General features: G+C 36.1%; 1 protein-coding gene across 1 annotated transcript in view; it reads left to right on the forward strand.

Annotated features, from left to right (window-relative positions):
* gpr61 (G protein-coupled receptor 61) overlaps positions 1 to 6,505 on the forward strand; it is a 54,062-nt gene extending 47,557 nt beyond the window's left edge. The window contains exon 2 of the mRNA XM_067393803.1: positions 4,850 to 6,505. Within this exon, the coding sequence (XP_067249904.1) occupies positions 5,096 to 6,505 (1,410 nt within the window). The 5' untranslated portion in view covers positions 4,850 to 5,095. The remainder of the gene's footprint in view (positions 1 to 4,849) is intronic.
* The last annotated feature ends 9,040 nt before the right edge of the window (positions 6,506 to 15,545 follow it).

Raw genomic sequence — 15,545 nt, forward strand, 5'->3', positions numbered from 1 at the left:
AAAATGCCACATTCACACTGAAAAACGATCCATCAAATGTTACTGTCATTGTGTATTGTGAACCAAGTATTAAGGTCTCTGTGTTCAAGTGCCGTGTTATTTCTAATATGTAGATATCATTTTTACACAATATGTATTGTATTATTTATTTAGATGTTTCTAAGTAAAGCATACTCTTTAAAAGCATGGTTTAATTCAGTGTTACATTGTTTGAGTGAAATGTATTGCAAGAAACTTCAACTAAGTAGAAATTACTCAACCTTTTACTGGCCAAGTCAAAATTACTTTATTTTCGTTGTTAATTTTACTTAACTTAGTTAAGTAGAGTTACTTAATTCCATATTTGAAATTTACTTAATATTCGTGCAAAAGTACATTTTACTTATTGTTTTTTACAGTGTACAGAGGTGGAACAGAAGTTGCTTCTGAATTGGTACAATTACAAATGCATAAATACTGTTGAGATTAATGTTTTAAAAATAAAACTTTGTTTATTGAACATTTGTAACAGAAAAAAAAAACAATATCACATTTGCAATAGTGCTCATATTTGTGAAAACAGCCCTCTTTCTTGTGATATTACTTAATTATATCATATGTTATAATATAAATATCAAGATTTTGTACAAGTATTTTTTTTTTGCAATTATATCTTGAAATGTGTTGGCATTTGTATTCATTTTGATGACATTTTTGACACAATCTCTTGTTGATTTCTGACCCAGCACAACAGTAACAAAATAAATGAAATTAGAAATAAGTTATGGATTGCATCTGAAGCTTGAAGTTTTACATCCAATCAAATTAACGATGTTAACAAAGAAATCGGCAATTTAGCGATATCCCTGCAGTTGTGGTCTTGACCGGTCTTGAAATAAAATCCCAAGTCCTTTCCCGAGACAAGACCGAGATCAAATGCGGCCGAGACCAAGACAAGACCAAGAGCTTCAAAAAATGGTCTCTTAAATACTACAACACTAATGTACGCTACTATTCAAAAATGTGTGGCAATTTTTTCAAAAAATTAATACTTTTGTTCAGCAAGGATGCATTAAATTTATCAAAAGTGACCGTAAAGACATTTATAGTGTTACAAAATTAGCCAAAACAGGAATACAGTAAATTAAGTTTTAAAATAGAAAAAACAAATGTTTTAAATTGAAACAATATTTAAAAATAAATAAATAATAATAATCACTGTATTTTGGATCAAATAAATGTAGCCTTGGTGAGCATACAGGACTTCTTTAAAAAAAAAAAAAAAGTGAATGGTAGTGTAAGCATGTTAATGTGACTTAAATTAGCCTTGGCATTGTGCACTTGCTCTGAAGATAGAGATGATTTTTCATGTGTGTTAATCCTTACGCTTTGTATCATGACCAGTATTCTTGGTCAGACAAAGGAAGACATAGCTCAACTTCTCAAAAACCTGCTGTAGTTCAATTATGACTGCATGAGCATATAAACATAGTCTATGTTGTGAAAGAGAGACAGACAATGTTTACATTTTTCAGTGAATTCAATCTACCAATGTTTTACTTATGTTTGGTTCTGCACATTTAACTGTGAAAGAAAGAAGTGTTTTAGCAACAAATTACACAGTTCATGTCTGGTATTCATTTTTAAAAGTGGTAGATTGCCCTAGTGGAGAAAGTGGAGAAATCCTGCCCTAGTAGTATCCTAATGATTGTGGCCTAGTTATGTAAACAACAGATTCAATACCAGGAAGTTTTCTGGAAAGTTACGGAGTTCACCAATCACTATTATGTCCCTTGATCGTTGTTGTAGTATTTTTTAGTAATTAGTCTGCGTTGTTTTCACTTAAAGAGTTCACGCAAAAATGACAAATTTGGTGTTATTTACGTACCTTCATGTTGTTCAAAACATGCATTACTTTTTTTCCCTGTGTAACACAAAGAAGACATTTTTAAAAATGTCTCAGTATTTTTATCTATATAATGAAAGTCATGGGGTCTATTAGACAAAAACAGTTGAAACATTCTTCAAGATATTTTTTTATTTTGTGCTCCACAGAAGAAAGAAAGTCATACAAGGTTTGGAACAACATGAGAGTGAGTAAATGATGACTATTTTAATTTTGGGTGAACTATCTTTTTAACTCTAAACACTCTCCTGCTTTGAGTAGTATTTTTCTTGCCAACTTCTTAAAATTTCTAAAGCACCAAAAAAAAAAAAAAAGAGGAGACGGCTAAAACGTTATCAATATTATCATCACAATCAAGCGCATCATAGTCATGTGGATAATCATGCAACTGTAATTGTTTTTTGTCTGGCCAAACCACAGTTGCAATACCTTCCAGGTACAGAACAGCCCCATCCCTTCACTACAGTTAACCATGAGATCATTGTGGTCATAAGCCTTGGGCAGAAAACAAAGTCTCTATGCTTACAGAAATGTCCTAAAACAACAGTTTATAGCTGAAGTGGAGAATCTTTTGAGATCTTGTCATAACACTGACCACATTGTGTCACAAGGGAGAGTTTGTGCCCTCAGGGAAAACTGGATGGATTGATGCTGTAGGAAAAAACAAAGCTGGTCCAGTGTTTTTACGGTAAAATATGATATCGTAAAGTTAAGAAATGATGCGAATGATGAGAAATAGTTATGACCATAAACAGACCACATGATTGGTAAAGTTTAAAGACATTGAAAGGGTGTGATTATACATGTATGTTTGTGTGAAGCAGACAGGAAAGTACATTTAGTGCTGGGTATCAACACAAATTTCATTATTGATAAATTTCATGATGATAATACAATACAACTTGCAATGATAACTTATAGTTGTTGCAGTAACTGCTCTGATGGATTCTGAGTTGATGACACTCAAGTTCATTTAGTGAAGGATGCATCAGACTAATTAAATGAGCAATATACATGAGTAGCTGTGCGATATGGCTGTATGATTAGGCACGAGGCTGCAGGCCGAGAAATCACAGCACGCTGATATACAGCCATATCACACGACTATGAGTTTGATACTGCATTTATACAACAGTTTGACAGCACACGTTTTTAATAAATAAGAATAACAACTTAGTGTCTTTAAAAAGCCTCTTTTGTGTAGAGCTACTTCCTTCCTCCATGGATTCAAATCTCAAGTTGACAGTTTAACAGTTGAGCCCAAGCCTCCGTTACAATTCTAATACGTCACTTCAAAACTAGTAATGAAGGAACGTGGAGTCGCTTCATTGAAACTTATGTAGAGTATGAGAGAGAGATTGACTAAACAAGTACCTGCATCTGATTTAGCATTCATTCTTCGGTTGATGTCTATAATATTAGATCCATTATAAAATGTCCACAGAGGAACAACTTTGTTCTGACTGATACTATTGAAGGACCATTTCTCAATACCAAATACAACATATTATTTATATAAAATAATATTTATTGAACAATATTTAAATTAACAACAATATCCATTATAAAAGACATAAACACAAGCAAACAATTCAGTCAAATGTACAAAAGAAGCAATACAGTACAGTTAAATATAGCCTAAATATAAAGTTATGAAATTTAATTTTCATATTTAATTCATTATGATTTCACTTTTTTAACTTTAGTTAATGTGTAATGTTGTTTTTCAAGCATAAACAACATCTGCAAAGTTACGACGCTCAAAAGTTCAATGCAAAAGGAGTTATTTTCTTTTACAGAAATTACTTTTTAAGGACTACAACAAATGGCTGGTATAGACGAGCATCTTCCCGGGTTAGTGACATCACTCACCCTAAAATTTACATAAACCCTGCCCCCGAGAACATGCAACAAAGGGGTGAGGTCATGTTGGGCTGCTTTAGAGAAGAGGAAGAGTTGTTGTAGTAGAGTGTTGTTGCCATGCCGTCATTTTACACAAATGAGGGTCAATTCAGCGCTGGATATGCACAAAAGATTAACATGACGGCACATGCTAGTCGATGAGTTGAATCAACTCCACAGCAACTACATAAATTTATCCACTAACCGTTCAGAAATGTCCAGATGCATTCTATAAGTTGTAACGTCTTCCTGAGTTTCACCATCAGTCTCCGACTCTGGTTTGAACATGGTAAGGCTGAACACCCTTACTGACAATCATCATTTTGGCTGCGTGAGATTCTCCAGCTTTGTTGTTGTTGAGCAACCAAAGTGCATGTTGTTAAATCTCTGCCCTCATCTGGAAAGTGGGCAGGGAGCAGCTCATTTGCATTTAAAGGGACGCACACAAATAATTTTGCTCTGGAACAAGTAATAGATTAATAAGACCAAAGATTACCCGTTTGATATAACCCCAAGTTAATTATATTTTTAACCACTGTCTACTTAAGATGAAGTTACTGAGATGAAGCTGTTCTCTGCTGCCTGGAGCTCGCATCCGCAAAATCGTCAAAACCAAGAGTAAAGAGTACCACAAGCAGAGTGATACAAACGGTGAAATGGTACTAATGGTGATACTAGGAGAATATTGCACAGGTCTCAGCCAATCAGATTCGTGAACCAGAAAGAACTGTTGTATAAAACAGAATAACAAACTATTTGTTATTCTTTTTAAATCATATATTAAAAGGACTGGCTCGTAAGAGTAATTTGTTTGTAAATCAAACTACACTAGTTGAGCTGCATGTTTTATTATTCACTAAATCGAAAGAGTTCATTTGAGTCATTGTTTGTGAATTGGATCATGTTATTTTTTACAGCTCAACAGAAAGACACGTTTTCTTGCCATTATTTCACTGTACACATCCTTTTTATATTACAACATTCAATTCTGACTGCAAACTTAAACTTAAGTTGGATTATTCCTCAAAAGTTGCTTGCTAATATTATTGTCTCTTTCCACAGTTCCATCATGTCTCATTTAGAGCTTCTGGACTTTAAGCACAATGGAGTGCCAGGAACTTCATTGGTGAATATTTGAAGATGAAACTGGATGTCCCCAACTCCAGAGTCCGACCTTTACCAGCATGCCGTAACGTCAACAGAACCTCATCATTGAACGGTACTGCTGGATCCCACTCTTCAGCAGGGGAGGATGGGTGATAGTCCCATGAAAATCACCTCCGCCCACAATCCTTATTCCATCCTCTCATGGAGCATACAACCACCTACAACACACTGTGGAACATCACCCACGCCACCTCTTGGCGTCCGAACGCAACCCAGCCTAACGCCTCAGGACTGAGTGAGCCCAGAAATGGACACCTCCATCAGACGCTCGCCCTGTGCACCATGCTCCTGATGGACATACTGGCTATAGTGGGCAACCTAGCCATCATCACCGTCATTGCCAGGACGCCGCGACTACGCAAATTTGTGTTTGTCTTCCATCTCTGCCTGGTGGATCTCATCGCGGCCCTGGTTTTAATGCCTCTGGGTATGCTGTCGGGTCAGGGCTTTTTCAACAAGGCTCTGTGTCAGGCTTACCTTTGTCTAAGTGTGGGACTGATCAGTGCTGCTATCCTCACTATCTCAGCCATCAATGTCGAGAGATACTACTACGTCGTTCATCCCATGCGCTATGAGGTGAAAATGACCGTGGGGCTGGTGGTTTCGGTTTTGATTGGAATATGGATCAAAGCCATCCTCATGTCCGCATTCCCTTTACTCGGCTGGGCGCTTGAAAGAGAGGAGATGGGACCGGCACTGGGGAAAGTTATGGGAAAAATTGCTGAACCAAAGTGCTGCTCGCTCCACTGGATGGACGGAGGGCCCCAACAGCTGGTGTTCATGGTCCTTTTTACGCTCATGTACTTCCTGTGTCCAGTGCTTATCATCTTTGTGGTGTACTGCAACATGTTTAAGGTGGCCAGGGTAGCCGCCATGCAGCAAGGCCCGGTCCCCACATGGATGGAGACTCCTCGGCCACGCTCTGAGTCTCTGAGCAGCCGATCGAGCATGGCGGCCAGCCTCAGTGGAGCTCGGACCACCCCTCAGAGGACTTTTAGTGGGGGCAAGGCTGCGGTGGTCCTAGTCGCTGTAGGAGGTCAGTTTCTTGGGTGCTGGCTGCCTTATTTCTCCTTCCACATGTACTGCGCCGTCATGCCGTCCTCTCTCGAATCCCTTGCACGCATGGCCCAGCTAGAGGACGTGTTCACCTGGATTGGGTACTTCTGCTTCACATCCAACCCGTTTTTCTACGGCTGTCTGAATCGGCAGATCAGGGAAGAGCTGGCCAGGAACCTGGCCTACGTTTTCAAGTGGAGGCGTCCCGGTGAGGAAGAGCAGCTGCCCAGTCGAGAGGCTTCTATCGAGGAGAACTTTCTCCAGTTTCTTCAGGGCACCGGTTGCAATATGCGGCCAAGGAATTCCCAAAGCATATCCATCCCTCAACAGGAAGAAGACAATCCTCTCTCCACTGAGCTCCACAGGCCATCTGTCGACTTCCACATTCCTGGCCAGATCATGGAAGAGACCTCGGAATTCATGGAGCACCAACACATGAATGATCTTAATATATCAGACAATTGTATCAAGACTAAAGCAGAAATGCAAGGTTGATATTTTCAGACATGAAATCTTTATTTAATGTATCATATATTGTTGCTATGTTTTACCATTGGATCTTTTTATACTCTGCCCAAGAATTTGTACATAGCTTGTTTAAAAATTTTGGTTTGTAGATTTCTGTCATATCCAAAGCATATTTTTTTCTTTTCAGTAGAGATGTTGGACTGATAAAATGACCTCCAGCACATTACCGCTAGACAGAAACTTATTTACATAGATTCAGCAACATTTGTCCAACATGGAATCAACATGGAAGCAACATTGTGACGTGGAATCTGTATTCAAAAAGTGGTATGAACCGCAAGTGGTTGATGTTACAAATTTTTAGCGCTCCTAATGTTAATTCAGACAACAAATGAGTATAAAATTGGTTAATAATTCAGTATTGTAACAACAAAATTTGGAGCATGCACTAATATTGAACCAAGGTTGTTTGTGTGGTGGGTAGATTCTAATTCTTTAGTTGCCATAAAATTATGGCTGTCCGCAATGTCATATTTTGATTTTTCATTTTTTTTTTCCTCAAAAATGAATTAAAAAAAACCTTGAAACATGTATAGTCTGTGGTGATGGTGGTGTACAAGGACTTTCATTGTTCAAAAGTTTGGGGATGGTACGATTTAAAAAAAATGTTTTTGAAAGAAATCTCTTATGCTCATTAAAGCTGCATTTATTTGATTTTTAATTAGATTTTTTTATAATTTAAAAACAGTAATATTGTGAAATAATATTAAAATTACAACTGATTTTTTGATTTGATGCTCAAGAAACTTTTCTTATAAATATCAATGTTGAAAACAGTTGTGCTGCCTAATATTTTTATAGAAATACATTTTTTAGCACTCTTTACTGAATGGAAAGTTCAAAATAACCATTTATTTTATGCTTTTGTAACATTAATGTCTTTACTGTCACTTTTGATTAATTTAATGTGTCCTTGCTGAATAAAAGTATTAATTTCAAACTGCTGACCCCAAACTTTTTAACAGTACTGTATATTCAGACAAATCGAAAAAGATACTGAAAGTATTCACAATCACAAATCCAGGAGACATCAAATACATGTGTATTCTGGTCATTTGAACAATGAAGGGCACGCAAATGAACAACTCTTAACAGAATTTGATAAATTCCAAAATTGGAAATCTGAGAGTTCATTAAGATGCACATTCATACAGCAAGCCTTGCTAATCAGCCGTAGAGATACAATCTCAGGTTGGGAAAAAAAGTTAAATGTGTTTCCAGAGAGTAAAAACTGCCTCGGCTTATTCAGTCACATTTTCCACACCTTGTGACATGAAGATGGCGGCTTCCACCCTGGGGCCTCTGGCTTGGTGAAGCACCTGATCCACAAAATGGCGGGGGACAATCAGATAGTCTCTGACAAAAGGTTAACAATCGGGTCAGCTGCAAACATGTGCCACTACAGATGTCCTTTGAGATTGTGTACTTCTCCACCCACTCCCATAAGATAGCAATACTGCTGTTATTATTTTTATGTCATATGTGATGAAGATTGTACTATTTCTGCGTTAAGCTATTTCACTCATTAACAGGTTTCACATCAGATGGGTTCTTCAATATTGCTAAAAGATGATGGCACTTTATATCTCTCTATGGGCCATAAGAGAGTCCAGCTGACTCAAAAACAGAATGGTTGCGTATGCTAAATATCAGAGTTTGAGAGAAGATATAGTGTAAGATGCATACATTCCTTGTTTTATATAATCAACATTTTAATGTAGCTATTCTGTTTTAATGTTGATATATCATTAAAAATGTTTTTGGACATGGTACACAAACAAATTTGGATATGTAGCATGGTAATTCTATTGTGTTATTTGAAGTACCTTGACCATTAGTACTAAAACACAACTTTTTAAGGAATGAAAAAGTGTGAAAGCCTTTTTTGTATAATCAAGTTTGTAACATGAGATACATTTCAATTTCTCAGCAGTCTCCTGCATTATTAAAAGAAGCTGTTTTGTTTCTTTGTCGTTTTTGTTATGCAGACAAGACTCCTCTCACTGGCAATGGCCTTCTGTTTATGGGTAAACTCCTGTGTCAGTGCAGTGCTGCTGTGTTTTGCCATAAGCAGAATGAGCTTGCTGTGGCCTCAGCATACAACAGTAAACATATAAGTTCTGTGGTGGTATTTTGGTGGTAGGTGTTTTGAGAGTTTGAGGTGAAAGGCAGTAAAGACGCAAGGTTTCTAATTTTCCCTTGTAATGTCATTAGCACTTGCTGTTGTTTTGATGAAATAGAGAGGGGAAAAAAGTCAAAAAGTAGCAAAAGCAACTAAAATGTAATTAAAATAAAAAATTGGGGTTAATACCTTTATTTACTAAAGAATCCTGAACAAAATGTATCATAGTTTCCACAAAAATATTAAGCAGCACAACTTTTTTCAACGTTGATAATAAATGTTTCTTGAGCACCAAATCATATTAGAATGATTTCTGAAGGATCATGTGACATTGAAGACTGGAGTAATGATGCTGAAATTGTAATACTATTTCACAATATTTCTGCTTTTATAGTATTTTCAAATCAAAGAAATGCAGCTTTAGTCAGCAAAAGAGACTTACAAAAAAATCGGTAGCACTTTATTTTACAGTACGTGTACTTTCCTGGTACAAATATAGTAATTATGCTGTACATACAGGTAAAAGAGTGGTAAAACAAGGTACTAACCTGACATGTATGTACATGGAAACTAATAAAAAACACTGCTGTACTTTTCAATGGTACATACATGGTAATTACTTTGTACCTATGACAAATGTTGGGTAATAACAGGTGCATACTTATAGTGTCCGTATATGGTAACTAACAGACACATTACTGTACTTACTAATGGTATGTACATGGTAACTACGTAGTACTTACGGACAAAAACTTACACATTAACTAACTGGCATATTCACTAGTACATTCATAGTAAGTATGGAAATAGGACTGTAAAATAAAGTGCATCCTTGTACAGTACATAATCATTACATAGGAATTACCAGCTCTTACCAGGTGTAACTTACACATTAACTAACTGGTATATTCACTAGTAGATTCATAGTAAGTACATGGAAATAGGACTGTAAAATAAAGTGCATCCTTATACATAATCATTACATAGGAATTACCAGCTCTTACCAGTGGCCAGTTGCATAAACTGCTTAGACTACAGTAGTCTTAAACTTAAAGTCATCTATTTTTTTCTTCAAGACTGGTACTAACTTTGTAAAGTCAGTTACATAAAAAGGTAGATCAGTCTAATCAGAAAAGTAAGACTGATTAGCCCTAACTAAGTGCTAGTTGGTCAAACTAGATGGCTAAGTTTATGCAACCGGCCACAGGTGTAACTTACACATTAACTATTTGGTATATTCACTAGTACATTCATAGTAAGTTAGGGTGACCATTTTGATTACCAAAAAACAGGACACTCGGCCCGGCAATGAGATCCTCAAATGATACTCGAAATTTACTCAAAGATGCCTTATAATTTCAATACATTTAAAGTAGGCCTATGCCTCCTCTGTATGGATAGAAAATTGTTATATTACAAAATACTATCCATAACCAAAGACACAAATTCAGGCTTCTCAGAGGCTACTCAACATGTTTTATTATGGCAAGTTTCAAAAATAACGAATGAAATAATGATATAAATAATGTCTCTTCTGTATTAGAAAAATAATAAATAACTAAAAAAAATACCTCTGCAATATTAGCAATCCAAATTTAACAGAAAATAGCTCTCACAGACTTACAAAAACTAACTAACAAAAAATATCTATATCTTTAGTTTTCTTCTTCATCCTCGTTTTCCTCTTCATCCTGTTTTTCTTCCTCATCCTCCTTGTTTGCCCATCTATATTTTGCTGTAGAGCTGATCTTTTCCATCAGTTTTTTGTTAATTAACAAATAAGCATGAAAGTTAAAAAGAAATGTATATAGGCCTGTCAGCTGTTACATCGCAAGGTACAAAGGAAGAGCACAACGAGCTGAACTCATAGTAGACGATAGCGGAAGGTTGCTCTGCTGTTACATGAAGTACATGTTATTTAGTTACAGACGACTGCACAAATCATGCATACTAATGAAAACATTATAAACTGTTACCTAGAAGTAAACAACTGTAGTTTAGGCATAAGTCAGCCGCGACACTGAGAATATAGTTACCTTTATGGAATAATCCACTAATGTCTTGAGATACAATCTGAACTAATATTCTCAGTTGCACGTGCATTATTAATATATGAATGTTAACTCATTAATATTCATGTATACTCCGCCTTCGGAAACCGAAAATCTCGTAACACCGGTAAATTTAATGGCCCAATGAAAAATATTTTCATCACTTTATAAAAAACAACCAGGACGGCCAGGACAGGACGTGAAAACAGGACATGTCCTGGGAAAACAGGACGTTTGGTCACCCTATAGAAATAGGACTGTAAAATAAAGTGCACCCTTGTACATAAACATTACATAGGAATTACCAGCTCTTTAACCTTTGTAATAATAGGCTTAAACATATTAACTGTAAAATAAGATGCACTATTGTGGAGAGCAATTTAGCATTAACAGTGCATAAAACACTAAATAAAGTACATACATAGTGCAGCAAAACAATTACTTTATTTCTTGAGAATTTTGTTTTTTGAATGGCATCATTGAGAAAACACTATTTGGTAAGCCTCTGTTTTGTACTATTGTTAACATGCACACACTGTAAGTAAGTGTCCGTTATGTGTGTCCACACTTGTCCATGAGTACAACATAGGTACTATGTATATACCACTAGTAAGTACATTAATGTGTCTTAGTAGTTGCCACACATAAGTGTCTGTTATTACCCACACTTGTCTGTAAGTACTACATAGTTACCATGTACCATTAGTAAGTGCAGTAATGTGTCTGTTAGTTACCATATACAGACACTATATGCACCTGCTATTACCCAACACTTGTCTATAGGTACAAAGTAATTACCATGTATGTACCATTGAAAAGTACAGCAGTGTTTCTTATTAGTTTCCATGTACACACATGTCAGGTAAGTACCTTATGTTACCACTCTTTTACCTGTATGTACATCATAATTACTATATATGTACCAGGAAAGTACACGTACTGTAAAATAAAGTGCTACCAAAAAATCTTACAGACCCCAACTATATGTGACCACAAAACCAGTCATAAGTCGCATGGATATATTTGTAGCAAAAGCCAACATAATACATTGTATTGGTCAAAATTATTGATTTTTCTTTTATGCCAAAAATCATTAGGATATTAAATAAAGATTATGTTCCATTAAGATATTTAGCAAATTTCCTACCATAAATATCAAAAAAATATTTTTTGTGAGTGGATATGCATTGCTAAGGACTTCATTTGAATAACTTTAAAAGGTGATTTTCTCAATATTTTGATTTTTTTTTTTTTTTTTTTTTTTTGCACCCTTAGATTCCAGATTTTCAAATAGTTGTATCTTGGCCAAATGTCCTATCCTAACAAACCACCCTTATGACTGGTTTTGTGGTCCAGGGTCACAATATTAGTGACTATATTAGTGTTACATATATTAGAATTTTATTATTGACATTAATAATTGTATACATTTTGATTTACCTTCTATACTTTTGGTTGTATGAAAGAGAACGATATTATCACAATCACATGTGCTGTTTCACTATTAATAACTGCCTTGTAGGACATCTCGAAATAACTCGGTAAACTCATCTTGACAGAAAAGGACTAAAGATAACAAACCATTATTTAGGAGGGCAAAGGCCATTATCAAGAAATACTGTGCTGAGAGTCCATACCCGACGATGAAAACATTCACTATTTCACATGTGGATGTGAGTAAATATATATGTACTCGCACACACACACAAACAGATGCAGACACACACATCAGTGCGACTTGCATCAATGTACTTTGATGTTTGGTAAGTAAGAGGGAGGCCCCTAGTGGTGAAGTTCAAACAACCTGACCTTTTAGCTCTGCTGAGAGATGAAGGTGTTGAGAGCTTTGTGAAGTCATTTGCAGCACTGGGGGAGGTTGCTCCTCGATGCTGATTAGAGATCAGTTTGTGCGTTCTCTCATATATCGCTCCACCCAAAGAGTTTTCAATAGTTGTTTTGGATTGTACTACAAAAAGATAATGGCTTCATTACAATCACTGTTCCAAATGAACTGAAATCTTGGTAATATAGGTTTCAATTGATATAGTATCAAAATGTAGGCCAGAATTAATCACAGAAGTAATAATGGGAGTTTTGAAAGCTGTATTCATTATTTATACCAGATCAATTACAGTGGTAAAGCTCAACTGGCGGTATCACCTACTAGACGAATAGATTAATAAATTATCAGTAGCCAGATTTCATGTGATCTTAGACAGGGGTGGGGGATTAATTAATGGATCCCAGTTCAAATGGCCTTAAAAGCAATACTGCTCATTTTGGGATATGTGTGATGTTTGTACAACACAACAATATGCATCTAAAAGTATCAGTGTATTGGATTTGATGTCAGGTATAGGAACATTCCTGTCCTTAAGTCCGAGATCCACAGTGAGACTAAACAAATCCAGACTCGGCTCAACTGTGATTTAGTGGTGGAACACAGGCTTTATTCTCAACCACTGTGGGACTTTCTGTTTCCATGGTAACTTATCCTCTGTGACATTTCTCTGGCTAAGGGAGTGCGTTCATGAGCAAAAGACCCTTATCATAACCTGCTGCATCACTTTACAAAACAACAATGCAGAAGTTTGTTTTTGTCTGTAAACATGCACTGAGATGGCATGTTAGTTTGATTTATAAATGATTCAGATTTTAAACAAAAGTCAAAAGTACTGAAATTATTCTGTTGGTTACAATCAGTCCATTTTAAAAGACCAATAGCTAAATAACTAAAATGTTCAGCAATACTTTATCTAATTCATTTTGCAGTGATTGAATCATTTTGCGAAAAGTCTGTGGGGGCGCTCTTGCATCTAATATTGTGTAGTAGATTTATCCAAATGTAGGGCCTAAAAGGATTAGTTCACTTTCAAATGAAAATTAGCCCATGATTTACTCACCCTCAGGCCATTCTAGGCAGGGTGCAAATTATACAATGTCCTTCTAAATTTACATATATTACATACATACACTTTTTTTCCTTTTGTAGGAGCCAGTTTTTATAATTACCTTATTAAACCTTTTTAACCAGTTGCAAAGCTTTTTGGTTGGGAAAAAGCATCACATTCTGGCTACAGACAAAATGAGCCAAGAAACGTAATTAATTTGTTTATTGCTTTTTTACAGATTAGTAAAAGAAGACCTAACATTGATTATTTCAGTAGCATAAGAAAAAAAAAAGAAAAAAAAACGCTCTTTCAGACTTTGAATATAGCCATTACATTAAAAAAAAACGATCAAAGAACACCTAAGCGGTCCTTGACTTCAGTCTAATGTGAGTTATGCACATTCGCAAAAACTCCTGATATAACCTCTGAAACTCTCTATACTGCAAAATGTATCTCTTACTTGCATCTTTTTTGCATTTTGTTGTTTGTGATGATAAAAGAGAATTCACATGAGTTCAGATTCAGAATTCAGTCAGTGAGCGTGAGCAACCAACTTTCTTCTTTCTGATGAAAATAATTGAAGAAATATTAATAAATATCCTGAAGCATCCAGGCTTTATAATGGCAGTGAATAGGGTTCATGAGTATGAGCTGAAGAAAAAGCTTCCATCCTCATCCATCCATCATAAATATGTGCTCCAGAGGATTAATTAAACCTTCTGAAGTGAAGTGATGTGTTTGTGTAAAAAAATACCCATATTTAAACAAGTTATGTAGTCAAATATTGAGCTTCCACCAGACCACCTTCCTTATACACGTTACGAAGAAAGTGTAAACTGGCGTCACGCATGAGGGTAAACTTTGTGAACTGCAAGAGGTTTACACTTTCTGAATACGGAAGGCGGTCTGGCGGAAGCTATTTTACTTCATAACTTGTTTAAATATGGATATTGTTTTACACAAATGCATCGCTTTGCTTCAGAAGGCATTTGTTAACCCTCCAGAGCCGCGTGGAGCACATATTTATGATGGATGGAAAATTTTTCTTCAGCTCATACTCGTTGAATCCTATTCACTGCCATTATAAAGCTCAGATGCATCAGGATATTTATTAAAGGTGCCGTAGAACGCCTTTTTAAAAGATGTAATATAAGTCTAAGGTGTCCCCTGAATGTGTCTGTGAAGTTTCAGCTCAAAATACCCCATAGATTTTTTTTATTAATTTTTTTAACTGCCTATTTTGGGGCACCATTAAACATGAGCCGATTTAGGCTGCGGCACCTTTAATTGCTCACGCTCCCCGCCCACGGAGCTCGCGCTTGCCTTTAACAGCATAAACAAAGTTCACACAACTAATATAACCCTCAAAATTTTTCTTTACAAAGTGTTCGTCATGCAGCATGTCTAATCGCTTAAGTATGGTATTTATTTGGATGTTTACATTTGATTCTGAATGAGTTTGAGGCTATAGAGTGCCCCAGGGATGACGCGTTTTTGTAGGCCAACCCGGAAGTTAGCGGCGCACGGGTTCCCTCGGTTGAAAGCCTATGCATTTTTCCCATAGACTTTTGGAAAATCGCAGAAAACAGCACACCATGGTCGCGGATCAATGTCGTCACCACCAAGCGTCCTCAAACTTTATTTAGAAGACAACTTTATTTATAAACATGCTCGATAATTATGATCTGCGCTGTTATTAATACTGAGAAATGCTGTCCAGATGTCCCGTTTTTAATGATGACGTCTAAAGACCCCGCCAAAGGAAGTAGTCCCTTTTAGCAATTTGTTAGCAACTGTCGATTTTAAGACACAGTAAAAGTTTAAAAAATCACAAGTGGGTTATAACTGGTGTGTTTTATGTCATAGATCAAAACGTGAAAGTATTTAGAGGCTTTGTTAACCACAGACCTTATTTCAGGCGATTTAGCAAAAACCCATTCAAA

Source organism: Chanodichthys erythropterus, chromosome 9, assembly GCF_024489055.1.
Source record: "Chanodichthys erythropterus isolate Z2021 chromosome 9, ASM2448905v1, whole genome shotgun sequence".
In the NCBI taxonomy this organism is placed as follows: Eukaryota; Metazoa; Chordata; class Actinopteri; order Cypriniformes; family Xenocyprididae; genus Chanodichthys; species Chanodichthys erythropterus.